Source organism: Malurus melanocephalus, unplaced genomic scaffold (genome assembly GCF_030028575.1).
Source record: "Malurus melanocephalus ecotype Western Australia unplaced genomic scaffold, MMel_1.1 scaffold_650, whole genome shotgun sequence".
Classification (NCBI taxonomy): Eukaryota; Metazoa; Chordata; class Aves; order Passeriformes; family Maluridae; genus Malurus; species Malurus melanocephalus.
Genome location: NW_026623882.1, coordinates 98,255 through 125,685, shown reverse-complemented (window position 1 = coordinate 125,685; position 27,431 = coordinate 98,255). Strand labels below are relative to the sequence as shown.

Below are 27,431 nucleotides of genomic sequence, written 5' to 3'. Positions count from 1 at the left end.
CACTSCTGACATGGCACTGACACATTCTGGAGCCATGGGGCATTGCCAACCACACATCAACTGCGAGCCAGCTAATGATGGTTCATGCAAAGATAAAAATTGGACTTTTATGATAGCAAATACAATCATTTGAGAGCCTCCCTGTAAGTCTTTGCTTAATTTGGTATTGTTTATATTCCTCTTATTTTTTTTTTTAATGCATTTTGTCATCTCCGAATTCCAGGTGGCTGAAAGAGCAGAAGCTCTGGGTTCAGGCCTCCTGCAGCAGGGCTGCAAACCATCCACAAAGCAGTTCATTGGCGTCTTCGCTCAAAACCGTCCAGAGGTGAGGTTTTAAATCCAACTTGATATTGTATTAATGGTGTTCATGACCTGTCAGCTTGTTCTCAGGTTAAATCTGCTCCCATGACCCTTCTCACCTTTATGCTTCCATGTCCTCCTGCAGTGGATCATCTCTGAGCTGGCTTGCTACACCTACTCCATGGTGGTGGTTCCCCTGTATGACACCTTAGGTCCTGGAGCCATTCGGTACATTGTCAACACAGGTAAAAACAAAACTGATGTGTGATCTTCTCAGAAATCAGTTTTGTTGCTCAGAATGGTCATTTTCTGCTTCTAGAAGACAGGTGATCATAGAATCCTATGGGTTGGAAGGGACCTTAAAGCTTCTCTAGTTTCAACTCTCCTGCATGGGCAGGGACACCTTTCACTATCCCAGGTTACTCCAAACCCTGTCCAACCTGGCCTTAAACATTTCCAGGGATGGAGCATTGTGATGGCACTCATTGGGTGTCTTGAATTCACTTAGAGAGGTTCCTGGGGAGCTGTGTGTCCCTGTGCTGGCTCAGGGTTGCCTCTGCTTCATTTTCCACGTGCCCAGTTGTGCAGAGCCGTGGATAGAGCTGCTCTGGATGTGGGAWTTAGATGGCGACCCACTCTGCTGGCTGCTTTATATTTTGCCTCCTAGATTTTTTAATCCACATGGGTGCCAATTTTAATGTTTTGAACTGAATCCCAGAATAATTGTAAGTGYCAGCTACAGCTTTGGCACTGATTTAAGTTAACTAAGGTTGCATTTTTCTCATTTCTCAAGAGAAGTGTGTGTTAGATGCTGGGATTTCTGGTGTAGCCTGAAGTGCCTATCAGGACAGATACAGTGTTAGTTATGAGCCAGAGTCTTGCATTAAARAAGATTTACTGCAAACAGCTTGATCGGCTGCTTTTCTTGCAGCTGACATTTCCACGGTCATTTGTGACAAGCCTGAAAAAGCCAGGATTCTCCTCGACCATGTGGAGAGGAGAGAAACACCAGGCCTGAGCTCCATCATCCTGATGGACCCCGTTGAGAAGGAGCTGGTGGAGAGAGGGAAGCGCTGTGGGGTTCGAATCCAGACCATGCAGGAGGTGGAGGTCAGTTTGCTCTCCCTCTCCTTTTACTATTTTTTGTAATRTCTGCAAAAAGACAGTACAAGGTACAGGGATTTGTGATTTGTGTGGCGGGCTCAGTGTCTGGAGAGCACAAAAGAGCAGCTTGTGGCTCAGAATAGTGAGCTGGTGGCTGATCATCCTGATGCTTGGTGCATTCGCCTCTTGGTGTTATTCCTTGTTGATAGCAGAGCCAGCGTTTCAATYCTTTATCCTCAAATACGCTATCAGCTGCTATTTAAGCCTGGGAAGGGGGTTGTTATTTGAGACACTGTCCTCCTACATGTAAGCCCACAGCCTCACACTTGTTTGAAACACCCTGGATGCAGCTCAACCAACCCAAACACTTTTTGAAATCCAAGGAAGACATTGCAGTTAAGGCAAGAAACTCAGGATAAAAAMCGTGGCTTCAGTGCCAGCTAGGAATTTGCTGCTCTAGCTCACACCCTCCCTTAGCGGTTTGCAGATTATTAGCAAGTGGGTTACGGTGCAGGAATTAAGGTGGAAATCACTTTTGTTACTTTAATTTCTTCCAGGATTGTGGCCGTGAGAGTCGACACGTGCCTGTGGTGAGTGTTGGCWTGTTGCTTTTCCCACTTACAACTGCAGCAGAAGGGACYTTAAAGCTCATCTYATTCCASCYCCCTGCCGTGGGCAGGRACACCTTCACCAGACCAAGTTGCTCCRAGTCCTGCCCAATCTGGCCTTGAACATTTCCAGGGATGAGGCAGCCACAGTTTCTGTGGGCAGCCAGTGCCAGGGCCTCACCACCCCCACAGGGAACAATGTGCAGTGTTTGCTTTATTCMCTCTGTCTCCCTGGAACACTTAATTGAGATAGCTCATCCTGCTGTGAACATGTTAATGGGACAATAATTAAATGCCATTGTTAAGCTACCCTAATTCYACTACCTTACCCGGGTGGCACTGGGGAAATGTCTCTGTACCCTTCACTTTCTGCTCAGGCTTCTATAGTTCAGAAACACCACTTGGCAGTATTTATATGGGTTATTTTGGAGAAATTGCTTTGATCTTTTTCACTGGCTGCTCACACTCATCCAAGACTCTCAAAAGCAAGCCATTTATTTAGTCATTCATGACCCAATATAGCACATGTATGGGATGGTGCTGAGARTACAGAGATGCTGCTGGAAAAGGGAGCAGTCAGCAGCTTTGGAATCTTGTCCCCTGTTGTGAAGTTCTTTCCAGAACTGACCTGGAAATTGATAAATTACCTCAAGTTGTCCCAAACATCTACAGATATAGGTGGTGTCTTGAAAAATACTGATTGCAGAACAAGTACTCCACCAAAATCTTCTTACACTGAAGCATGCCCTTAGTACAGTGGAGTACAGCATAAAGGGAGGAATAGAGTCTGTATCAACTGAAGAAACCTGGTAAAAAGAGTTTTATGATCATCTTTTATATTTGTTGAGGGGGATGATGGCTTTTCATGTCAGAGCAAAAACATAATAGGTTTGATCTTTAGGTTTCTACAATGTCAACACTCTCTACCACTGACACTTCTGCATTTGACTGATCTTATTCTCTTTTTGTATTTCTAGCCTCCTCGACCAGAAGATCTGTCAATTGTCTGTTTTACTAGTGGCACTACAGGTAAAAGATGCATTTTAATCTTGAAATGTTWGAATAGCTTATGAAATTAATTATTAATCCCACCTCAATATGTGCAAACTTGCTGTTATACTGATRTGGCAATGATATTTCTAAGAATTTTTAGTATTAAAGAATATATATAGGTATATATATTTGTGTAGATTGCAAATTAAAAATAACAATATATTTATTTTTCAGTTTAATTCTCTGACATACACTTTGCCMGTATGATTTTCCAGTTGTCTGAAAATCCACCTATGTGTCTGCTTCCCGTTTTGCTGTGTAGTTGTGAAGCACTTGGTTGATTGGTATTTATCTTTTGCAAATGTTTTAAAAAAATACCCTAAACCCTGAAATGTGGTTCCACAGCTTTCCATTCTCTGTATCCTAAGGACATTGATGTCCCAGCCTCACCAAGGTCCTTGTCACCTCTATCTCCTCTTCCTGTGCTGCTCATGGCACCAAGGGCTGGGGAGGTTTTGGATCAGCCTGGGTAGCCCATGATGCTGGTACTCGAATGCTGCTGGACTCTTTTTCTTGGAGAGAGGAGCAGCATTATTTTCCTGCCTGTTCTCAGCAGAGGCAGTGCTTTCTCCTCTCTCCAGACCCTGGTCTTCATCAGTGTGCAGGAATTTCCTACTCTTGGGAACTCAGCCTCTGCAGCATCTCCCTGAAAGCTGTAAAGCAGATGCACAGGGCATCACTGCTTGGGAAACTGTTTTAACACTTACCTGTGGGGAAAGTCCRTGCTCCAGGGATTGCTCAAGCAGCTCTTCCAGATCCACCTCTGCTCTTGGGATTGCCTAATGCTTGGTCCTACCCCAAAGCATCCTCAACTTGGTGTCAACAGAAGATGCTGGGAGCTGCTGGTGTCACTTAGCCAGGGTCAGGCTGAGCTGACGAGGGGACACCTTCATCCTCCACCTCCCAGAGAAGACTTGTGCTGCAGACCAGGTGGGTCGCTTTATCAACTTTATCAACTGCTTTATCAACTCCAAGTACAAACTCAAGGGTTTTAAAAGGATTTGGGTGTTTTGTGTGTCATTCTTAGTTTTGAGAGCTGCACTTCAGGGTGCCCAGGGCAGARCACTGAGGGAARGGAGCCTGTGACTCTGCTCTGTCCCAGCACTGGGAATTCCCTTAATGGGAAAGACTGAGCTCAGTGCAGCACATGGACATCATAGCCATGTACAGAGTCAGTGCAAAGTGTCACAAACGGGAGCTGTAGGACACTGAAGGAGCCATGCCATGGTTACAGCAGAGCACAGTGTGTTTATGCAGATGTTCAAGTCAGATTGCAGAGCAATTTTTTTTTTCAAGTCATGTTTTTGTTATTTTTATTCCTAAATAAGAAATTCTGCATAGAGAAGGTCTCTTCTGATTTTTTTTTTTTAAATTTGCAAATGCAATCATGGGCCAGTTTCTGATTTTGTGCTTTTCTTAGAAACATGCCCAGAGTTACAGAAATAGGACAACCAGGAAGCTCATTTCCCTTCTGCCATCCAAACCAGAGATTTCCAATTTTACAAATCATTTTGAACTGAACTCTCCCAGAGCAATGCTTTGTGACCCGTGAGCCCAGCCTCTGCTGCTGCAGGTCTTTGCATGTTATCCTCTGCCTTTWCCAGATGCTGCATCAACACTCTGGRTCTGTTTTCTTCACTGTGCTTCGATGTAAAAGGCTTGGAGTTTTATACAGCCCATGTCATTTTTAGTGACCAGATTTAGAATTTTCTTTCAAAGGATGTGTTCTCTAGGGCTTTTCCAGTTCTGAAGGGTTCTAAATATTTTTTATGGTGTGAAAAAACCCTCTGCTGTAGAATTTGTCACCTGAAAATTGTAGAATTGGAAAGAATTCCCCAGAAGCAGACTTTAATACTTGCTTTTCTTTGATAGGACCAGATGCTCCAATGCCTCCCCAGGGAGAAAAGAGAGGCTGAGGTTGCTGAGCTTGGATGACAAGAGCAACTTTCATGGTTGTGCCAAGAAGCCATCAGCACTTGGAAATGGGCCAAAGGCACACAGATGTCCCCAAACTGTCAGGATACAATTTTTCATGTTGGCTACTCCAGAGAAATCAACTGTGATTCCCTCAAGGATCCACCTGTAACCAGCTGGATAAAAATTGCTTCCCAGTGTTTTCTCCCAGCCTGGCAGTGCATGTTCCTGTTTGCCAGAGCTCCCCAGGGAAGGAAAGTGCTTGCATCCAAAATGCTGATGGATCACACTATGAGTTTAGTGCTGGAGTACTGGAAATACTGATTTAGCAATGTGGAAGGAGTTCTTCATTGCTTATGAGAACTGTCAAACAAACCTGGCACCAAGATAAGAAGGAATCGATGGAATATATTAACGGATCACAGGGCCTCCATTTGGTAACAGGACATTCACTGGGTCTGTCTTTGCGAGGAAATTCAAACAAGAACAGATCTACAGAAATGGCTTTTTTTTTTTATAGAAAAGCAGCATCACTGCCAACTTTTTACTCTCAAAGTGGTAATTCTGGGAAAGGGCTCATAGAAAGGGGTGCCTGTTTTGCTGGGTTGACTCTTAAAACATTACTGCTAAGGAAGGTYGAAAACTACAGGAGTCCCCCAACCCCGAAAGCAGTAGCTGCCCCATGGCAGCATGGTTTGTTCTGGATTTCTCCCAGTGAAGGCTGTCCTGGCTCCAACACTGCTGCTCTGCTTTGACACCTTTATCACCACAGCCTGTCTGGGATGTTGAGCCTGCGCAGGAGGGATGGAGAGGAAGGAGCCAGGATGTTCACACTGCTTCCAGGCATGGCAGAGCTACTGAATCTGCATTCAAGTCAGAGGTGRAGTGAGTGAATCAGTCAAAAGTCTGAGAAATCTCATGGAATCACAGAATAATTTGGCTTGGAAGAGACCTTTAAGGAATGTCTAGTTCCCAGCCATGGGAATTCCACTAGACTGGTTTGCTCCAAGCGCCACCCAGCCTGGCTTTGAACGCTTGAAATCTTCCCCAAAAAAGTCTGAAGAATTTTGTCAAGGTGTAGGGATCAGATCTGTGCTGGAGGGCACAGTTTTGAGTTTCCAAACCAGTACTGAGCTCATCTCTYCCGGTGCCTGACGTGTGCAGTGCTGCGGGAGCACGGTTCTGCAGGGGCTGAGCATGTGTTTGGCTGGACACAACTCAGTAACAAACGTCATTTTTGAGTCATGGCATGCATGTACAACTGACACCAGTTCATGGAGTTTTCTTGAAGCCTGGATCCCTGTGTGCACCCAGCTKTGAAAGTAGCTTGCCAGGCTGATGGGGCAGCTGTGAGTCTGCTGGTCCAACATGTTTGGATGGGAGTGGCTGTGGCTGGCAAAGCTTTGAGCCCCACCTTCACCCTTGAGCTTCAGATGAGGATGAGACCAAACCAGCCTCCTGTGCACCCTGTTCATCTGCAAGTGTTTGGGTCTGAATTACTCCAAGCATTTGGAACAGCAAATAGGGATTTGCAGTATAATATATTGTGTTAAAAATATCCTGCTCTACTGCAATAAATGTATGCAACAATTGCTACTGCTGTTTGTGCTTGCCTTTAATTATTTGGGAGGTCAAGTAGGAGTGATGTTGGTAATTCTGGCAGGGCACAGGGCTCAGTGTTGAGTGTGCCCATGCCTGTGCCCATGCCCACACTGGAGGGATGCCAGCAACACAGCCCTCAAACTCCTCAGAAACAAGAGGATTAAACATATTTTCCTGTGCTGAAACATATTCACAAAGCACCATGGTCCCTTCCTAATCTGAGGAAGGCAGAATGAAATTCTGGCTGATTTACCATTTTGTTACATTAACTGCAGGAGCTTTGCCAGGCTGCCCATGCCCACCATGCTGGGGACATGTGGGGCACCTGCAGGTAAAGCTGCTCCAATCTGCCTCCGCACGGAGCAGCAGGAGCTACGTGCCAGTGGTGTGATCGAATTAAAACAATCTGCTTAAAAACATGCTGCAGAGAAAGAGGCTGGCTCTGTAATCTTTGTTTGAGCTGAGCTACACCTTCTTTTCAGAAATAAAGCTTTGGAGGATGATGAAAAGGGACAGTGCTGTGACAGGTGAAGGTGCAGAGCCCTCCATGCCACTGTTTTGTGAACGCAGAGGTTCCAGCCTGTGTATTTGCTGCTTAAAAACCTCGTGTTTTGTCATCCAAACAGATATGAAATCCAAGAGGTGTATCGTGTCATGGCCAGCTGAAAAAAGAGGGGAAAAATAGGCAAATACTGGAGGTGCCTGCTGGTGGCAGATGAAATGTTGCAGGGGCAGTGCCCAGATCTGGAACACAACCYGTGGGCTTTCCTGGCTCCCTGATGGGTTTAGGGCTGTCTTCAAGACACCTCTGCTGCTGACACTCTTCATGACTTCCCTTAACTGCAGTCTTGAAGAGTCTTGTAGCCTAATTTTTACCTGCATTGCTCACGTTGTCCGAAGCACTGGCTAAGTAAGAGTGTAACAGCCTTTTAAATGATGATTTTTGGTGTTCAAGATCATTCGTAGTCAKAATCTGGATGAAATAAATCCTCCCAGGATGGGCTGGAGCAGCCAGCCAGGTCTGATGGCTGTACTCATTGAGGGGCTCCATCTGAATGTTATTAGAAGTTGCAGTTGGGCTTTTTCTGCTGGAAATAGCTGGACTCTGTTTTCTAGAGTTTCAAATAGAAATATTTCTGATTGCAGTATCATTTAATTAAGTTTTGAGTACTGCAGTTAGTGGTTTTGGTGCGTATTAGTGCACAGAAATGAGGGTGRAAGTTACATGTACATTTTAAAATTCAAGAAGATAACTTAATATTTTAACCATTTCTTGTTTTGTCTTTTGGTTAAGCTTTYGAAAGTTATCTTCTGACTCATCTTTTAACCTCCCTCTCTGTTTCCTTTCAGGAAATCCCAAAGGTGCTATGCTGACYCATGGGAACGTGGTGGCGGATTTTTCAGGCTTTTTGAAAGTGACGGAGGTGAATACCCTGAGCTAGAAAACATTGCCATGTGCAGAGTGTGTGGGTTAAGCTRTGGCCCTGCATGGGCTGGAAATACGCTCATGCAGATAAAAGGTGAAATTTCTCCTGCTCAGAGGGCCAAATCTATGGGAATGGAAAGGCTGAGCCTACAGCACTGGAGGGCATTAAATCCTGTCTCCAGCCCTGGTTCCCAGGCTCTGTAGGGCACAAAGGGCTTCTGAGAAGCAATGCTGACTCCTCTAAATCAATTAATTAACTTGTTTTGAAGAATTAGGAGAGCACACAAGCCCTGCTCAATTGCAACCGGTGCTTGAAGAGGAGTTCAGTGTACTCTTGTGCTCCTTGTGTCCCCTTGTGCCCAAAAATGTCTTCATTCACTTGAAAACTCTCTGCATACAAAAAGTGTGTGTGTGTATATAAATATATAAGAACATACATGATTTTTTACAAGAATGGTTAATGGTTAATTTCATTGATATTCCAGTATATCTCAGTTTTTGTTACACATATTTCTAAAAGAACACAGTGCTGGCCAAGTGTCTTTATAATATATTCTACACAATGTATAAAATTGTGTTTAGAAACAATATAGGAAGCAGAATCAGTTCACCATGACATAGTAAGGATTTTATACAGCTGATATAGAATAAATGTAAATAATATAATTTCTGGTAGTGAACATTCTGTAAAGTAGTTACATGCACATGGAATGGACAGTTACCTCATACCCCTTACTGGTCTTATAGTTGATGTTGAAATTACTGCAGTCTTATTACTTTAATCCTTGAACTTTCTGAGATTTCCGGACCAGTGGTGTAAAGAAACTCAGACATGTGATGTAAGAAATCCCACTGAACTCACATGTCCCAGTATTTGTAGGACTGTGCCTCCACAGTGTGCAGGATGAAGTGCCAGTGCTGCAGAGCCCTCGGGCTCCTCRGCACAGAGCTCTCCATGACTTCAGTGGCAGCAAAAGGCACAAATGAAAGCTGAGGCGTGGAGAGGCCTGAGCTTCAAAGGGCAGGAACGTTTATTTTGGAAGAGTGCTAATTTAGAGCTGAGGGAACTTGGCATCTTCCAGGACTGGCCTGTAAAAATGGATTTAGTGTTTGCTGACGGCAGTGGGACTTTGATTAATCTCAAAGGTATCAGATTRAGACCCAAGTCTGGTGTGAGTGGTTGTAAATTCGATAGCTCCAGTCACCAGAGGATTGCTGGCAGAGGGTAAATGCCTGTAGCTGATCCACAAGATTTGGGTWATGTCTGACCACAGTAATGAAATTGGGCAAAGTGTGAAGCACTTAAAAGTAGTATAAATTAAAGAAATAAAATGAGAAGTCCCGTAGGTTGCTGTTTACAGATTCTTGTGGCAGTTTTGCTTAGTTCAGAGATTTTTACAAATTGAGCTTATTTTGAAGTGAGTCCAGAGATTTATTATAAGGTTKTCCTCAAATACCAAGAAGCTGTTTGCATTTTTACATTTAACTGGACAACTGTGCCAACTGTAAAATGCTATTCAATGTCATAATTCTGGTCTGATTTAAAACCAGATTATTTTGTCTGGGCCCTTAGAGCAGTATAAAAAAACCCTCTGGTTAATACTAAAGGTTTTGCATTCCTGTGCTTGCAGAAAATGGAGCCAAATTGAAGTAATATATAAATAAATCTGCAGGCCCTAATGGCTTCATTCAGMCTGACAGACACAATAATATGAAATGGGATGCTGAGAACACCTACATGGTCAGTGATGTTTGACTTCAGTASGTGATGTTTGGGAGGCCATACACAAATCTGAGCAGCCCAGATTTAACTTCAATAACATATCCCCTGAGGGAGGAGCTCCTGTGTCTGCATCCACTATGTCCCAGGTCAAGGGCTATTGATTCCTTCTGAGCAGTGGAGTTGCAAAGTGGGTATACACTGTTAATACTGTGAGCTGATRGATTTTTATACCCATTTTCCACTAAACACTGGTTTTGATGAAAATTATTGGCTAGTCAATCTTAAAGTTTTTCTACTCCATAATGTTACAGCAAGCTGTACCCTAGGAAATGCAGGTAGAAAGGTTATTTCCTTTTGGGGMATGGTTAGGGGAGGCTCTTGGGGCCTTTGTTTAGTCAAGACAGAGTTAAAAACTTGGCAAACTCAAGACTTTGGCCACTAATTTTTTTTTAATCGGTTGTTCAACTTTCTCTTTCCCCTGTTTGTAGGACAGTCATAATGCCCATAAAATCACACTTTAATCTCTTAAAATGATGAGAAACACTAACACAAGTAATTAGCTTTTGAGGACTAAGATGAAATCATTCATTTTTCCAACACATTCTGATTGAAATCAATGATTAACCAAAGGAAAAGTAAAAAAATCTCTGACTCTAGTAACGCTGTGATTCTTGAATGGGCTCTGTGCAATGTGGAAAAGTGCTGCTCCTGCAGAGCCCTCCTGTTGTCCAGGAGGCTCCTGCAGCTTAGCACTGGGATCCTGGGGGCTCCTTCAGGTTTGCACCAGGATCCTTCTGTCTGCACACAGCTGAGAGCACAAATCAGGGTCTCGGCACCTCCTGGTAGAAAGCAGTGAATAAAAATTGGATTCTCCGTCAGGGTGAGCCTCCATTCCCAGCGTGAGCTGCGCGGATACGATCTGCCTTCTGCCAAGGAGAGCCCTCTCCGTTGCCCTGTGTGTACATCTCCGTGCTCTTTACTCCTCTGCTAACCSAGCTCCATGACGCTGTGGCTTTAACGCTTCCCTGTGTCCGCCGCTCCCTCCTCTCTTGACAATCTTTACCTTTTTGCTCCTCTGGTGCCATTTTTCTTTTTATTGTTTTATGACTCTCTTGTTGTCTTCCTGTCAGTGTTTCTTTCCTTTCTGTCTCCCATGCCCTTCACCTGCAGAAAGTGATCTTTCCGAGACAGGACGATGTGCTCATCTCCTTCCTGCCTCTGGCTCACATGTTTGAAAGAGTTATACAGGTAAGAAACCTGCCTGAACTGACGAGGCCTCGTGGGGCTCCTTGTGTTTTCTTCCAGAGTCAGTGGTCTCCTACTTGTGAGGATGTACACATTTCCTATTTGCCTTTAGCACACATGTTTGAGAGAATGGTACAGGTAAGGTCCTGGTGTCAGTGGAAATCATATTGTTTCCACGCCAACAACAAAAAAATAAAAATAAAATGAATAAAATACTAAATAACCAGCGATATCTTGTAGCACTAAAAAAGCTTGTACTCCAGAAGTGCCATGTGCATAACACCAGAGCCATAGTCTGAGTGACATGGCTGTGAGTCCAGAGCGATACCAGGAGAGTTTCCCAAGTTCTCCAGCTTACAACTGGCTCAGGGATTGAAAAATAGCCCTTCAGCAATGAGCCAAACTCATTGCTCATTCAGCTCATGGCTACTGCTACCTGAGCAATTTGTGGGACAGCTTTTCAAAGTACTCTAGGATGAGGTGTCATGTGAGCTCAAGATAATTTCATGCCATTTTCTACATCAGCTAGAATAATTTTATTGCATAAATAACATGAACTGCAAAAAAAMCCACCCAACTTGGCAAACACTGAAAAAGAGGAAACTGAGTTCATGGTGTGAGACACGTGATGCTCCTGGCAGGGCAGCACTCAGTGGGCATTCACTGGTGCCTGTGTCCCCTGGGAATTGTGGCAGATCCAAGCACTAGCTCTTGCCAGCCCTCAGAACTGACTCCACACCTCCTTTGTGGAAGAAAAAAAAAAAAAAAAAGGATGATGATTTGTGCTGCAATTGGTTATGAAACCATTGGTTATGGTTAGKAATGTCAGGTGAGACAGCCACATCAGGTCTCCCGGCCTGAGAAGCTGCAAACTTAAAACTGATCCAGTATGTGAGGATTGGACCTGGATCCAGTTGCAGCTCTGTACTTTCTCAGGGAGGCCTGTTTCAGGCTGAAAGCACACTTCCTGAGTCACACTAGCATCTGAATATAAACCTCCCACTTCTTAGTAACATCTGTGCCAGAAGTAATATATTTTTTCCCTGTTAAAAACCTTGCAAATTGGAAGTGAAAGCCCRTGAAAAATTTGGAGAATTACAGCACAGCCTTTCTCTACTTGCAAGTCGGTCAGTGTGCCAGCACTGCTCAGGCAAACAACAGAATTATTCAAAATTCATCTGATGGGGGACAGAAAGAACATTTAAAATGTTTTAATTTCACAGGRTGTTGCTGTACTGAAAGGGACAACCTGCAAAGGATGTCCAGGTTTACTCTCCTGGCTGAAAAAGCTTATTAATATAAAGATTTTTTCTAAAGGGCTAAAAAGTAATTTTCAAAAGCATTCTGAACAGCAAGCACTGTATCCGTGTCCCTAGTTTTAGCCTATATTATTCATTCCTGGAATTTACAGTTAAAATTATATRAATACATTCTTTAAAGCTAAAACTTTCTAGTTGTTATTTTTAATTCCCAGTGAGCACACTGGTTACATTTTCTTTTTTAAAAAAATCATGTGCAGTGCAAAGCACAGATTCAGCAGTGTGATTTTCATTTAACCCACATCACATGTGTAAAATTCCTGTGGTTTCAGCTGATGGAGACAGTCTCTAACTGCCTGACAGAGCAGTGAGAGTGATCTGGTTAGTATTGCAGATTTTTAGGAGCAGCACAAAAAGACCTGGGAGTCTCTTAAGCAATTTCCAACTTGTTTAGTCATCTGGGGAAGACAAGCCCACAAAAGGGAGCTGAAGTTTTCAGTCTACTCAGGAAGGCTGGGCTCAACTTTGGCACCACAGGTGCCTGCTGAGGACACCYTCTCCTCCTTGCACTGTAAAACCATGGGAGAAGTGCTGTTCTCCAAATGTTCTTCAGTGATAAAATGCCAGTTTGACCAGTCTGTGACAGGTCCTTGGCAGGGTTACTGGTTACCAGTAACCAGCTGCCAGTTGGCTGGCAGCYCCCCTGCCCCATCCCACACATCGAGCTCCATCCTGATTTAATTAAAGCATCCTGCTTTCTTCCCAAGTACAAGACTTCTGGATTTGTAATTTCCAAACAAGTCAGGCAGCTTTTATGACATGGGATTCTATTTCAGGGATACAGGATCAGGCACTGTATTGCTAACGTAGTCTATATTGTTGTATTTAAACAAAACTAAAGTATTAACATCTAAAAATCAGCTGCTGCTCATTGTTTTATGATGTTTCCTACTTTGCATTTCTGTATTGATGATAGGTCCTCATGCTGTGAGCTGCTGTGGGAGGGCTGGGCTTCAGGGAAGTTCTGATCCAGAATCTGACCATAACTGGGACTTCTCCATCCCCTTATGGAGAGGGGATAAAGGGGAATCCCTTACTAAAGCTTTGATTCCTTGTTTTTCCAAAAACAAGTGGCACATTTGGTGGATACTTAATTGCCACTACTGAAAAGTGCCCAGAACAACCTGGATATTTCTATTCAGTGCAAAATTTATTGTTACTTCTATATGTATTTCCAAAGTCCCATTTTTGCCATATTGGGGAGCAGAAATTCAGGAAAAGTGCTTCTGCGCTCGGGAGGGGTGCTCTGCCGTGGGAATTGAAAGCAAAGGAGTTACATGTGTTCCTCTTTCTCTCCATCAGTCTGTAGTGTACTGCCACGGAGGGCGAATTGGCTTCTTCCAAGGAGACATTCGCCTCCTGTCTGACGATATGAAGGCACTGCGGCCAACCATCTTCCCCGTCGTGCCGCGGCTGTTGAACAGAATGTATGACAAAGTGAGTTCCATTCTACTCTTCTGAATAATGGAGTTTATGTCCCTTTAGTACTCATGTGGAAGAATTCCCTTAGACATGGAGATTTCTAAAGCAGATTACACTATTTCTGCCTTAASTGCGGACATGTTCTCACACTGTGCAATGGATACAGCTCCTCCAGTGTGTAAGACTCCCGAAGCAGCTATCATGTGTGAATATGAAATCCCTCTGTATTAGCCTCTTACTCTGTTCCCACTGAGCTTACTAGTGACATTTATAGAGACGTGGGATTTTCTTCATCACTGAAACATCAGTCAAACCTGGTTCCACAAGGACTTCTTGTGCCCTTCAACCAGGTTTGAAAGTTGAATCTCWTGTTCTGGTGGCAACAACAACACAGAAAATCAGGAATTTCTAAAAGCCTTTGAGGATTTAGTRACAGTGGCTTTTGGATTTAGAAATCTTTAAAACTAAGGTAAAGGTATTGCAAGGTATTTAAGACASGGACGTCTGGTCATCATGTTAAATCTGTTTGACCAGCTGGGAATATTTATTCCTCAGAAGACTTATCCTCTAAAGACAAGCTTAAGCACAAGCTACTGATTTAATTTTTCCCCAAGGTCAGGGCTTCTGGTGCTCTATTAGAGGGACAGGCACTGGGCGTTTCTCATTTGTTGAGGTGGAGTTCATGCTGGTGACTGATTAAGTTCAGATAACTGCAGCCCCCCCTCACCACATCAACAATCGATTCCCACTCCAGTATTCATGTTTATTCCCTGTCACTCAGGCTGCACAATTTCACAGAATCTTATCATGGATATTATATACTAAGAGCAGCCTTGTCAATCTAGTCAAAGCCTGCACCACCATCCTCTTTTCCCCCAAAAGGAACCACATATACAATAGAGAATGGAGCAAAATATATAATTCCTTTTTCCCCCACTAACAAGCCCCAGGTAGCCTTGTTTACCTGTGCTGCAAATGTAACGGCACCCACCTGGCTGGGTGGGTGTTGTGAGGAGAACAGGTGTTGATRTGCTTTCTCTCCTGGGTGACACCTCATCTGCCATCCCATGCTCCCACAGATCTTCAGCCAGGCTGACACATCCCTCAAACGTTGGATTCTGGAATTTGCTGCAAGACGAAAAAAGGCTGAAGTTCGAAATGGCATCATTAGAAATGACAGTTTGTGGGATAAACTTTTCTTTAATAAAATTCAGGTAAGTTATTTAAGAAGTTAGTCTGAAGTCAAAGAACTCTTGCTTCTTCTAGCAATGACTGGTTTTCTGACAAGGGAGTTTTAGACAAAAATTTGTTAATGAAAAGGGTTGTCAAGCATTGGAACAGGCTGCCCAGGGCAGTGATGGAGTCACTATCCCTGAAAGTGTTAAAAAATGTGTGGACATGGCACTTGAGGACATGGTTTAGTGGTGAGGATGGTGATGGTGATAAGTTGATGGGTGGACTTGACAATCTTAAAAGTCTTTTCCAGCCTTAACCAYTCTATGATTYTATGATTCCTTAARGTCAGTGTGATCCACTTGACTGATGATGAACTGTGGGCAATCACTACTTGGTAATGAAGAACAGACACAGAAAAAGGGAACCGAGCACAGTTTGTTGTTCATTTGGAAGTTTTGCCATATTTATTTGTATTTATTTTTYTCATTTTTAAACACCATGCATAACATTTCAATTCTTTCAGGGATAACTTTACAGAGGGAAATGGAGAAACACAAGGCAGGCTAAGATGATATCTGCCACATCCTTCTTTAGCAGCACCTAGAAATTTATGGAATAGTGCCAGAAATTTTTTGCAGGTCTTTCATAGAAGCTGTGCCCCTACAGGGGAAGAAAGGATTGTGTCAGACCTACTCCAGGGATGAAATTCAGGAAGGTGGTCATGAAAAGAGGAGACACCRATCAAAGAGATGCTGCTCCAAAGTTTTCTGCAAAATCTCAACAGATAGGACAGGATTTAGGGTTGGGTTGCAATTGGGCTTATTTAAACCTGATTTGCTCCTAGAAAAAGAAGAATAAAGATGAAAAGAAGAATAAAGGTCAAAAGAAGAATGCACACATGCATCATGGTTTAGCAACCATGGGGAATGAAATCAGAATGCCCTACTGTTTGCCACCCATCTCAGTAAAAAAAAAAGAGATTAAATTGGCTTTAAACCAGTTTTTTTTTTTTTTTTGCTCTGTACTACTCCAGGAGGCTCTGATTACTCATTTTTTTAATCGGATAACTTGTCTGGAGACATGCCACTTTATTTTTAACTAAAGAAACTGACTGTACTTGTGGTCTGTGGATTAGTTGTCCTCAGTGTGCAAAGATAGCAGAGTTCACCCAGCCGGGAGCGAGCCAGGCTGCATATTGATGCAAGGGCTGGCGAGACGGGCAGACTCAGTCAGCAGTTGTTTTCTTTTGTGTTGGGTTTTCTTTTTCACTTTTAGAATAAAGAAAAGGAAATGAAGGGGGAGGAGAAAGAAGTAAAATGGGACACAGGAATTGATGTAATACCCTCCAGAAATATTTGAAGGTCATCTGCCTGAAAAAAGGGATGGCATTATTTTGGAGGGCTTGGGAGGCAATTCATTTAAACCAACGAGGTGTAAATAAGCAAAGAAAACTGGATGGAGGAAGAGTCTGTTTTCCCAGCAGTTCCCAGAGCCCAGYCTGCAGCCTGCCTGGGCACAGCACTCACAGGAGCYGAGGCTGAGCAGCTCATCCTGCCAGGGACGTGGGCACTCCCCCACTCTGTAYGCTGAATGGGGCTTTATCCRTCAGGAAAGCTTCAGAGCTAGTTCRTATTTCCATACAWGGCCACATCACAGAATCACAAAATGGTTTRGTTTTGAAGAGTCCTTGAAGATCATCTAGTTCCTACCACCTACCATGGGCAGGAAATCCTGCACACACATCCTCAAGAGAGCATTTTATGCAAGCTCTGTGTAAGCCATGTTGTGGTTTTGCCATGTGTAGTAGCTTCTGATGCTTTCTTTTGTTTCCTCCTGCTACCAAACAGGCGAGTCTYGGGGGGTGTGTCCGCATGATAGTGACAGGCGCTGCTCCTGCGTCCCCGACTGTCCTGGGCTTCCTCCGCGCAGCCCTCGGATGCCAGGTGGGCTTCTGTGGCTCTTTGGGGCTGTTCATCCACTGCTAGCAGGAGCATTCATAATATTTAAGAAAGGAGATGGGTTAGACCCTCAGAACTGCATTTAGGACAGCTGTACCAAGATGGATCCAACAGCAGGACTTGGGGCAGCCACRGTGTCCTGGTACACCCAGAGCTCAGTGGGTTGGGAACAGCCCAGGATGGCAGCAGCAGGCAAAAGATGTTTTCACTGTGGGCATCTTCCAAAAAAACCCCTAGACCCATCCCACCCACCTCTCAGCACCGAATTGAATATGTACAATTAAATGTGCTTGTGCAAGTGCTGGGAACTTCATTGCACGAGTTTTATTCTATATATAAATGGAGAGAGCTAATCTTCCAGCGTCAGCCTAACCTACTTAAGGTGTCAACTGCATTATTTCTCTGTGATTAGGAAGTCCAGGGCAACTAAAAGGTCTCAGTTGAGAGCCTAAAATCAGTCTAGAGGGGAAAAAAAAAAGTTTTCAAAATGTCCCTCAAAAATACTTTTTTTATCCATTAATGAGTTCCTCTCATAGTGTAGCATGTCTTGATTCAAAGGTTAAGTGCTCAACTCATCTTCTCCCTGTTTTCAATGTTACAGTCATGGCCTTTCCTAGTCAAGTAAGTGAAATTTTGTACACAGTAGGAGCCAGGGACAGTGTCCCATAGCAAATGGGCACCCACACATTGCAGGTGGAGGCTCAGCTCACAGGACTGTGCAACAGGGCAGTGCTTGGGATTTAAGTCTGTAATAGTGAAATCTTCCATGTTCTTTTAAAGATACCTGTCTCTTTGTCAGGTTTATGAAGGCTATGGCCAAACAGAATGCACAGCTGGATGCACCTTTACAACTCCGGGTGACTGGACATCAGGTAATGACTYCCTTCCACCATTTGAAGAAATGAAAGAAATGCATATTCCTTTAGAAAATTCTGGACTGTAACATAAAGAATAGTTTGGATGGRGCTTGGAGAAACCTGGTCTAGTGGAAGGTGTTCTTGCACATGGCAGGGGGTTGGAACAAGATGAGCTTTAAGGACACTTCCAACCCAAAGCATTCTATGCTATTTCAAAATAGATTTTATATCCAAAGAGGAGATACTGGTATTTAGTTTTAATAATGCAAACCCTTAATTAAGGGAATTATTTCTGCGCAGACACAGCTCCTGCAATAACATCCAGTTTATCTACAGYTATGCAAGTAACTAATGATAAAATGCTAATTATTGTTTATAGGAGAGATGACAAGTGACATGATAACTTTGATTTCCAGGTCATGTAGGAGCCCCTTTGCCCTGTAACTTAATCAGATTGAAGGATGTGGAAGAACTGAATTATTTTGCTTCCAAAGGAGAAGGAGAGGTAGCAAATCACATTTTTATATCAAATTCTCACTAATTAACACTGTATGAAGTAGTTATATAATTATAGAAGCATTTTACCTTTGTAAGGTGCATGGTTGCTGATGTGTTACATGGTGCAATCAGGAAAGGAAAATGGCAGTTTTAACAACAGAGCAGCAAAGAATTACTGAAAAAGGAGCTGTGGCAGTACTTCCAGGCTGATTCCTTGAACTGCTAAGACTGAATTAATTACTTTGGCTAAGAGCTGAATTGCTATGATTTCTGCATTGCTGTTATTTCTACATTACATAAAAAATAAACTTATTTCAATAACTTCATTATTTTTAACTGCAAATGGAATGCAAATCAGTTTTGCTACCGAATCGTTAGAACCTACTTCCTATTTCCATTAGCTTGAAAAAATCAATAGATAGTTAAATAACCCAATCTATTTTTGCTTCATGGAGCACAGTCATTAAAATATTTTARTTTTTGTGAGTTACTTTTTAGCTTGTATTTATAGCAGAATAAGAAAATAATTCATCATCACCCCTGGCTGTTTTGCAGATCTGTGTGAAAGGACCCAATGTGTTCAAAGGTTACTTGAAAGATGAAGAGAGGACAGCTGAGGCACTGGACCAGGACGGCTGGCTTCACACAGGAGACATTGGGAAATGGTTACCTGTGCGTACTGGTCACACCCCCAGTTCTTATGGCAATTATATTACCCCATGTAAATTTTCAAGGACTGCACTTAGTTTCCAAGCCGGTCTATCCTTACAAAGGATTAAGTTTATATTTGGCAGAGTAATCTTAATATGTCAGTGAAGCATTTGAAAGCACAACAGGCAACTGAAAGCTCTGTTAAACAGACTGTTTGCTGAGTCTCTATGGTTAAATAACTTCTCTGGGAATTCTCATTTATTTCTCCTGACAGAATGGGACCCTTAAAATTATTGATCGGAAAAAGCATATATTTAAACTTGCTCAGGGAGAATATATTGCACCGGAGAAGATAGAGAATATCTACATCCGCAGTGACCCTGTTGCTCAGATCTATGTCCATGGAGACAGCCTGCAGGTAAAAACCAAGTTTTCAGAAAATCTTACTTTACTCTTTGTAGTTAGAAGACAGAGAGTTGGGCATGAATGAAGGGAAGATGTAAGTGGATCACTTACATGTGCCGCAATGTCTCCGTCCTGCTTTGGAGCTGGCTGCCAGCCAGGCAGGAACTGAGCTGCTGATGTGACCCTGAGCAGCTTAGAGGATGCTGTGGCCAAAGATCAAGCCTTTAAATTGCGTTGGTGTCACCCTTTGGGTCTCTAATGTTGCCCTTTGCCACCATGCCTGTGGTAAGCTGGGCAAAGGCAAAGCCACTGCTGCCCCCCACACWGCCTGAACATTCATATACACACCTACAGCTTCTGAAACCATGGCAATTCATTCTCTGCATTCGAGGCCAGAAGCATGAGCCTTTCCTTGGCATCAGAGTTGTCTGACACTTGCAAAGCCATGTGCATTATTAATGTCCAAGARAAACACAAACCCAACTGAGGGTATTAAAGTTTGGTAAATGCAGAGTCACAGAGAGCCCTTTTATCTGGGAAAAAGGCACAGACATCAGAATGTACTTAATTCTAATTAAATAAAAAGTGGTGAACCTGCAGAAATTCACTTGACTTATGTATTCACTTCACTGTAGAGCCTTGAATGTGATTGAGCTTTTGCCTGCAACTCTCCTTCTCCTTTACCTACAGGCCTTCCTGGTGGGAATTGTGGTGCCTGATTCCGAAGTTATGCCAGGTTGGGCAAAGAAAAGAGGGTTTGAAGGAACRTATGCAGAACTCTGTAAAAATAAGGTTTGTATCTATATCACTTTTTTTTTCTTTGCTGTAGCATTGTGTGAGCAGAATACTATGTGTAGGAATGATGATCTCAGTGACAAGAATTATTTCCTCATTCAGCAGGGTTTACCTGGATCMAGTGATGTGTGTTGACTGGTGGTAGAGATCTCTGCTAGGTTTAGGTTGGATATCAGGAAAAGGTTCCTTCCAGAGAGGGTGGCTGGGCACTGGAAACAGGCTCCCAGGGGTAAMTGTTCACAGCACCAAGCCTGACAGAGCTCAAGGAGTATTTGGACAACACTCTCAGGCACACAGAGTCACAGGTGACTCTTGGGGCTGTTTTGTGCAGGGCTGGGAGCTGGGYTCCAYGATCCTTGTGAGTCCCTTCCACCTCAGGACACTCTGATTCTCTGGAAAGGACCCCAACCTTAAAAACTTGCTCTGTAATATCGAGGAACTGTGTTGGATCACATCAGTGATCACTGATGCTACTGAGCCATCCCACTGGTGTCTGTRGGCAATGATTCTGCATCAAAGTCTGGCAGATGGCTGAAGATTTACGGATTTAACAGCTATGTCACATAGATGGTTTGAAAATAGAACCTTACTTTTCCTACCAAGGAGATACTTAACATCACCACACTCAAGTTTAATGTTTGTACATTTTATTAGCATATTTGCTAATTACATATTAACTGTTAGTGAGGCATTTGAACTTTACTCAGAAAAATGGTTCTTGGTGAACAGTGAGCATTAATTGTACGTAAGGTTGACTTTGGTAGCTCAYGAGGAATTTCTGTGTTTTAATGCAGGAACTACAGCAGGCAATAATGGAAGACATGGTACGGTTAGGGAAGGAGAGTGGGCTTCACTCCTTTGAGCAGGTAAAATGAAACAAGACATCATTGAGTGTGGTCAGAAAGGTAATTTGTCTGTATAGAAGAGGGATTTGTCAGCATTTATTATGGTACTACAAATCCTTGTTGCAGCTGCACATGATGTTTTTGGAAAGAGCTTTATTGCTGGCAAGTTTTATTTATTCCTTTGGGAAAATATATTTGCTGTGGTTCTGCTTCCCACCCATGCTTGAAATTTGAATGAAATGTCRTGAAAGTTTTGGGTGCAAGGTCAAAATCTAAATCAGGGACATGGATAATCTCCAGATGGACAGCCAGAGGTCAAGATAAACATCTGTAGGAGTCTGACTTTTCTGCCACTGAAAGCTCTGTTAGAAATTGGGTCACTAATTGGCGTTCTTATACCTGACCTCGAAATACTGCTGGTTTCTTTATTTTCAGTCTGGGCACAAATTCTTTCCTGGTGCTTGTGTAAATATTTCTGCAGTAGAGCTACAAACACTTCCAAAGGACAGATCTGAAATCAACCATGGATTACATGGCATTAAAAACACAGAAAAATTATCCAACCCATTTTAAAATGCCAAATGCTTATTTCTGTTAAAAAAATGAACATCTTAAYCATTACATATAATTAACAAGGGCCTTTTTTGCTTTTGTTTAGACTCTTTCTGGGTGATAATTCTAATGAGTAATTCACCATATCAGAGTGGAACACAAGCATCATTAAACATAACCCTGTTATTCTTAATTTCTCAGTTACCTATGCAAATGAARTGGTAGCAGAAAATTTATTTTTAAATAATTCAATGTAAAGCATAGTTTTTAATGCACATTATTGACTGTGCTAGTAAGTCTGGTTTGCCTCTGCCATGGTTTTCACAGTATGAAATATCCTCAAGCAATTGATCCTACCGGAAATTTTCAAATAAGGTATAAAGTAGTGAGGAAAGCATTGCCACCTTTCTAAAAATTAGAATTAAATAATAATGGAATAAAAAATACATGTTTCAGTTTTCAAAACTAAAGGGCTTCAAAACTTAATCTCTCTTGCAGTATGTAATCTTAAAACCAAACTCTGAGCCAGATACTATGGCTAGTGTTCCTGTGGGATGGGATCCCCTGTTAACAGGGATACTCTTCATTATCCCCATCCTTGTCTGCAGCTTGGATCTCTGTCTTGGGAATGACAAGATTGGTTTCTATAACCATCAGCTTCCAGGATCTGAAAGCCATTCCAGTGAAGGGAGAAAGCATTAATAGCATGAACACTGATTTATGAAGGATGTCACGGGGGGAGGACCTGGACCACGATGCTTGCAGGGAAAGATGAATCACATATCTAAAGGGAATGAAAAATGGATTTGCAGCCTATATTCCCGCAACTCCCAGCCAAACAAACTGCAAAGCAGTCTGGCTTGGGGAATCACAAAAGCAGCAGATGGCTGGGGAATTTTGTCTTAAATCAGTGGACTCTGACCAGTCACGCAGCAGTTTTCTGCTTTCTCCCACACCAGCATGGGAAGCAGAAGCTTGCTCCCATCTGTGCTGCCAGGCTCCCTGCTGTGCTCAGAGCCATTGCCTCGAACAAGGGCAGCCTTGTGAAATGCCATTTGCACAGGCTGAAAGATTTGTATCACTTTAATTAGCTAAAATTCTTCCCTAAAGATGATCATCATRTACATGTTTTGTGCCTGCAAAGCTTCTGGATAATTTGGCAAGACTAAATCAGTGCTGTGTACTTTTACAGTGGGGTTGAGGTGAGGTTTCCTAGCACAACTYCRTGCCCTTGCCCTCTCCCTCACTGACTTTYAATTGTGTGAAACTGCAGTGACAATATCACATACTGTGACACTGTTCCTGGTGCGCTGCCTCGCTGTGCTCTGGCCTTGGTTTCATACAGAAAAGAGGTTTATGTGCTCATTCTCTTGGAGAGCTCCCTTCGGCGGGCAGGGGAGGGAAATCCTGAGGACTCAGCAGAAGAGTACCCTGGACTTGAGGCACYGCTGGAGGGAAGCACAGCAAGGCTGGCATAAAAAATTATGCTTATTCAGTGTGATGCCTGTAACCTTTGCTATAAATATATCCCTCTTTTATTTTAGGTCAAAGCCATTTACATTCACTCTGATATGTTCTCGGTGCAAAACGGTTTGTTGACACCAACATTAAAGGCTAAGAGACCAGAACTGAGAGATTACTTCAAAAAACAAATAGAAGAGCTATATTCAAGCATCTCCATCTGAAATCACGGGAAGAATCTCCTGAGTAATGGACTTCATAGCAATATTAGAATAATACTCAAAAAGTACAGAGCCAGAACGACACTGCTGAAATGRATAAGCATCTGAATCCTACATTTGAGCCTTTCATTTTTCTAGGTTTTCATCACTAACTATATTTTCCCTTCTTTTTTCCATCAGGTGTGATACAATTTCTTTTTTACTCTATGTTCACGGTAGGGCACAACTAAGAATTATGCTAAATTGCCACAAAATATGCAGAAATTTCAATCTATGACCAAGTAAATTATGAAAGCATATCTTATTAATAACTACAAACATTTCTAATTAAAATAGGGGAAAATTCAGGTATATCTGTTGATATTTGATTGTATATAACCTAATACATTGGAAACTAAAATCATGGATAATTCAATAATGTGGTCTACCTCAAACAATCAGTGATTGATGGTGAAAGTAAAAGTCTATTTTCTCTGATTTGGAACTTCAAGCTGGATATTGGTTTATATAGTAAGTGATAGTTTTTATATTTTTCAGGACATAAATGACATTGATTTGATTTAATCATTGATGACCTAACAACCAGAATAGAACTAGGAAGGAGTCTCCCACTATTTGTACTTACTAGACCTATTAGTATATTACATCTAATGGATTAATGTTACCTTGAAATTACAAGAACMGGGTAGGAAGCAATATGATAGAATTCCCTCTATTTCCTTTTCATCCAAACACAGTTTATCCATGGCATGCTGATTCTGCATTAGGGCTCCTTCAGCCCAATGCACTCATGGACATCTGAACTGCTCAAACTGAGAAAGTTGCAAAAGCACTGCTGGCTCTGTGGCGGCTTTYGTGGGAGTTCACGATAATCCATATGCTCCCAATCCCTAATTTATTACTTTACATGCTGCTAATACTGCGTAGTCCAGCTGGACTAACTCCCTTTCAGAAACAGCGCTAAAGAAATGGAGCACAAGGAATAAGMTGCAATTCTGGATGGAGCTTAGCAAAATGAAAGGGTTTGGGAAAAGGCCAGCCTGAGGTGCAGCAGTGAAGGGTACCCTTTGTCTGGCCATGGAAGGGGAAGGAATACTCCTCTGGAAGATCCACGGGGATGGGCTAAAGGCTGTATTAGCCATCGCTGTGCAATGTGTCACCGTATGGCAGAACACTGGACGTGGTGCAGAAAGGCCTGCTGAGGAAACATCTTTATGTTCAGACATCTGGAAGMAGCAAGTCCCATTGGCATCACTCCCAATGGCCTCTCTGGAATAACAGCAAGTTGTCTGGATGAAACCTTAGATTTCTGCGGTCTTTAGAAAGGGGATAAGTCTCACAAGGAGTAGGAACAGACTCTAGAGCTCTCTCTTGGTACAAAGCATGGTACAAGGCAAAGAGAAAACTGTCATGTCAAGTTGCTTGAATACTTGGATTGTCGATGGCTTCTTTCTGCTGGACAGGGTCCTCAATATCTGTGYKTATTGTTCTAGCTGATGTTTGTTGCACCAGTGCATACTAGCATGGAGCTGTGCCTGCTCGATCTTCGCTAGGACAGTGGAAACACACTTATTTTCTCTCTTAYCCTGGAATCCACTGTAGACTTGAAGCTAAAAGTTTAAATTTTTAATCTAAACAGTCTCTTATTTTCTCTTTGAAGTTCCRTTGCATGCTTCCAAATGAAATAAATCAAATTAATGAGTTAGTGTTATACGAGGACTGATTTATTGCAGTGATTTCAGAATAAAATGATACATAGGAAACCGTTTATCAGTAACATAATGACTCAAAGAATGTGGCCRTTTGATTTATCAAATGTGCTTTTGTCTGAATCCCTTTATGCGCCTGATTCCTCATTCGATTCCAGTGCAATGACTCACAGCAGTCCAAAGCAAGTCAAGAAATATCTGAGATCTGATGGGATCTTGTATTWATTTTTCACCAATGTACGCAACAACAGCATCCCTGGGGAGCTTGCATGCGCCACGTCTGTGGAGGATAGGATATTGCATAAAATCTGGCTCTTTAGGTCAAGTCATAAAGGATTTTCATTTTGATGGAGTTTAGTTCATCTCCTTTTTGTATCAGCCAAAAGACAGTCATTACATACGCAACTTTCAAAGCAATGGAAAATTATTCAGTACAATTTCCTGTCTGTTTTAATGTGACAGTTTTAAAATAAAAAAATAAACCCAAACCCTAGTCATCTAGGTAAATAAAAAAAAAGCTATTTTTTGCTGATATTTTTTTACTGTTTGAATTTAATTTACTTTTCTCCTAAGATGATTTCAGGCCTTTTTGAGACAACTAAACTCTGTCTAAGTATAGAAGATCCCAATATGAGTTTATTTACAGCTTAAATGGCTGTTATTTTTACATATGTCATCCTGAATAATATGTCTGTATTCTCCTATTCATATTTGATGCAAAATGTCGGATGCACTAGAGCCAAAGATATGAACACCAAAAGAATAAGAAAGAAAAAATGCAGACTTGGCCATACTTGGATGATGCAAAATCTGGGAGAAATTGTTGTTTCACACCAAAAGTGTGAATGCTGTTCAGAACTTGTGAAAAGTTATCTAAATAAATTAAAAGCTCTCTTTTATACTTGTATAATCAGATTTTCCTCTGCAGGTCACTCTCTCTTGCCATAATTATGATGATGTTTGTRAGAGATTAACACTTGAAAAAGAGACATGAGTAAGGCATGAGCTAGGCACAATCCTGCTTCTTTCCAAATTCCAGGAATATTTGTTTTGCATGCAGCATTCTTGAACTGAAATGACCACCAAGGAAAAATCCCCAGGGCTGTCCAATAATCAGTTGTTCGGTTTTGTTTGTTTTTTTTTTTTTTACCTTAAGATAGGTAATTACTATCTATTATAGTTTCTATTATTCATCTTAAAGAGTGGAGACTTTTTGCAGTCAGTTTTGCAGTCACAGTACTGCGTTCTTAGACACATTAAACATGGGAGGTTCTTCCTGGGCTTGGTGCTCTGCCTGTGGAATCACTGGAAGACTTATTCATTTATATATAAAAAAAAATAAAATACATTTTCCAGGAAGAGAATCTTGCTTAGTTATATATTTTGTATGTTCTTTGCTTCATACATTGCACAGAGAAAAATTCATTCTGCCAAAACATACAGAGTTTGAGCAGAAACTGGACCAGAATCTTTAACCCCGTGTAGGCAGGAAATATATGGAATAATTCTGTCCTGAAAGGCACATTTGCAGGTTAAAATGCTTGATGCACATCAGGTGAGAGAGAGAGGGTGAGTTTTTATTGATAAAGTACCATTTTGCAATCTGTGCTCACTGTTAGTCAGTATCTATCAGCAACAGTAAAGTCCGGTCTCATTTTTGCCATGAATATAAAAATCTTGTATGTAACAAAATAATCTGATTTAAAACTCTGGAATGAAAAAAAATTAACTTAGGGGTTTTTTTTTGGTTTTTTTTTTTTTAATTTTACATGTGTTAAAAGCACAAACTGCTGATCTATATGTAAATAAATGCTACAAGATGAATGTAAACTGGAAAGAATATACTATTTTTGCATGGTAATAGGTTACTTAAAGACCTCTTGATGCCTTAGAGAAAAATTGAAAAAGCATTTTATTTAGAGGCAATTCTGTTGGCATACTTTTTGTATCTTTAGTTCACTTTGGTTTTCTCTTGGGGAAAAAAGGTCAAAATTAAATTATGTTTTCTTCTTGGAATAGATGTTCTTCAGTATTTTGCAYATTTGATGGTTTCTATATCACCTTTGCTCCTGGGAAACAATGAAGCTTTTCAGAGAAAAAATCTGGATGCCTGTAGCCCAGCAGTGAAAAAATTTTATTCTTTGAATTTTTCCAAAGTAAAATGTTTTCTGAGGCATCTGGAGTCCCTTTAAGCCCTTCATTTCAGCTTTTTGTTATGTATTTTAGCAAAGTAAAAGCAGCCAACAAATGAGGCATTTTGGTAAGTGTTGCCTATTGTATTTTSAAATGAAAGTGAAGGGGGGTAAAATTTAACATATACATTTGTGTAAAAAAAAATTAATTGTTATTAAAGATTTTTCAGTTTTGGTATATTAGCATGTAYATCAGAGTCATCTATGGAAACTTTTGTAAAGAACTAAATTCTCACCTTTCTCAAAACTGCTCATAAGATTTTCTCGTGGACTGACATACAATAAAAGCTCTTTTATAAAATCTGTTGTTCCTCCAGCACTTTGTCCTCACCATCGGTATGAAGTCATTCAGAATGCGTGCCTAARCTAAACATGTTGTAAAAATAATAAATCAT

The 27,431-nt window shown here is 41.8% G+C and overlaps 1 protein-coding gene across 3 annotated transcripts in view; it reads left to right on the top strand.

Annotated features, from left to right (window-relative positions):
- ACSL6 (acyl-CoA synthetase long chain family member 6) overlaps positions 1-26,584 on the top strand; it is a 42,410-nt gene extending 15,826 nt beyond the window's left edge. For 2 of the 3 annotated variants that reach the window (XM_057383662.1, XM_057383660.1), the window contains exons 5-21: positions 224-325; positions 446-545; positions 1,232-1,410; positions 1,962-1,994; positions 2,990-3,041; positions 7,932-8,005; positions 11,036-11,113; positions 13,597-13,731; positions 14,796-14,930; positions 16,740-16,835; positions 17,650-17,722; positions 18,124-18,212; positions 18,761-18,877; positions 19,131-19,274; positions 19,952-20,053; positions 20,851-20,922; positions 22,998-26,584. In XM_057383662.1, the coding sequence (XP_057239645.1) occupies positions 224-325; positions 446-545; positions 1,232-1,410; positions 1,962-1,994; positions 2,990-3,041; positions 7,932-8,005; positions 11,036-11,113; positions 13,597-13,731; positions 14,796-14,930; positions 16,740-16,835; positions 17,650-17,722; positions 18,124-18,212; positions 18,761-18,877; positions 19,131-19,274; positions 19,952-20,053; positions 20,851-20,922; positions 22,998-23,138 (1,722 nt within the window). In that variant the 3' untranslated portion in view covers positions 23,139-26,584. Of the gene's footprint in view, positions 1-223; positions 326-445; positions 546-1,231; positions 1,411-1,961; positions 1,995-2,989; positions 3,042-7,931; positions 8,006-10,900; positions 10,979-11,035; positions 11,114-13,596; positions 13,732-14,795; positions 14,931-16,739; positions 16,836-17,649; positions 17,723-18,123; positions 18,213-18,760; positions 18,878-19,130; positions 19,275-19,951; positions 20,054-20,850; positions 20,923-22,997 lie in introns of all 3 variants that reach the window. The other variant, XM_057383663.1, reaches the window with a different exon arrangement.
- The last annotated feature ends 847 nt before the right edge of the window (positions 26,585-27,431 follow it).